This window comes from Calidris pugnax, unplaced genomic scaffold (assembly GCF_001431845.1).
Source record: "Calidris pugnax isolate Ruff unplaced genomic scaffold, ASM143184v1 scaffold17, whole genome shotgun sequence".
In the NCBI taxonomy this organism is placed as follows: Eukaryota; Metazoa; Chordata; class Aves; order Charadriiformes; family Scolopacidae; genus Calidris; species Calidris pugnax.
The window spans coordinates 5,761,154-5,761,863 of record NW_015090794.1 but is presented as its reverse complement, the minus strand read 5'-3'; the positions used below and the strand labels follow the sequence as shown (position 1 = coordinate 5,761,863).

At 76.2% G+C, this 710-nt stretch overlaps 1 protein-coding gene across 1 annotated transcript in view; it reads right to left on the bottom strand.

Annotated features, from left to right (window-relative positions):
* SMG1 (SMG1 phosphatidylinositol 3-kinase-related kinase) overlaps window positions 1-273 on the bottom strand; it is a 63,221-nt gene extending 62,948 nt beyond the window's left edge. Inside the window, exon 1 of the mRNA XM_014936204.1 lies at window positions 173-273. Coding sequence (XP_014791690.1) covers window positions 173-273 — 101 coding nt within the window. The remainder of the gene's footprint in view (window positions 1-172) is intronic.
* Between the last annotated feature and the right edge of the window lie 437 nt (window positions 274-710).

Below are 710 nucleotides of genomic sequence, written 5' to 3'. Positions count from 1 at the left end.
GGGAGGGGACGCGGCCGCCGCGGCTGCTCCGGCTGCTGCCCGGCCGCGCGGCATGCCGGGATGGCGGACATGGGCCGCCCGCCCCCTCCGCGGGGCAGGCTGGGAGGGCGGCGGACGGGGCGCGGGGGCGGTGGTGCCCCGCCTCCGGCCGCCGCGGGACGGGCTTCCCCGCCTGCCGGGAGGGGGGTCCCCACCGTTGCCCGCCCCGCGGGGCACCTGGCGACGGTCTGCCCCGTGAGTGGGCGCGGGGGAGCGGGCGGCCATCGTGGCCATCGCGCCCCGCGGCTTGAGGGGATTGGGGGATCCCACAGACCCGGGGGGAGCCGGAGGCCCCCGGGCTGTCAGGGGTCGGTGACAGCCGGCGGGGTCCCTCCCCCTCAGCTCTGAGGGGAACCTGCGGTCCCTGGGCGTGAGGGCAGCCCGAGGATCCCAGTCTGAAGGGATCCCGGGGTATCCCGAGGCCTGAGGGGAGCCTGGCGCCCCCGTACCCTGAGGGAACAAGAGTCCCCGGGGTGTGAGGGGAGGCAGCGCCTCACGGTCCCCAACTGTGAGGGGATCCCAGATCCTGCGTCCTGAGGGGAGCCTGGGCCCACGGGTGCTGAGGGGACCAAAGTCCCCGGGGCATGAGGAGAACCCGGTGCCCTTGAGCCCTGAGAGGAGCTAGGGCTCCCAGGCCGTGAGCAGACATGGAGGACCCCTGCCCTGCTCCC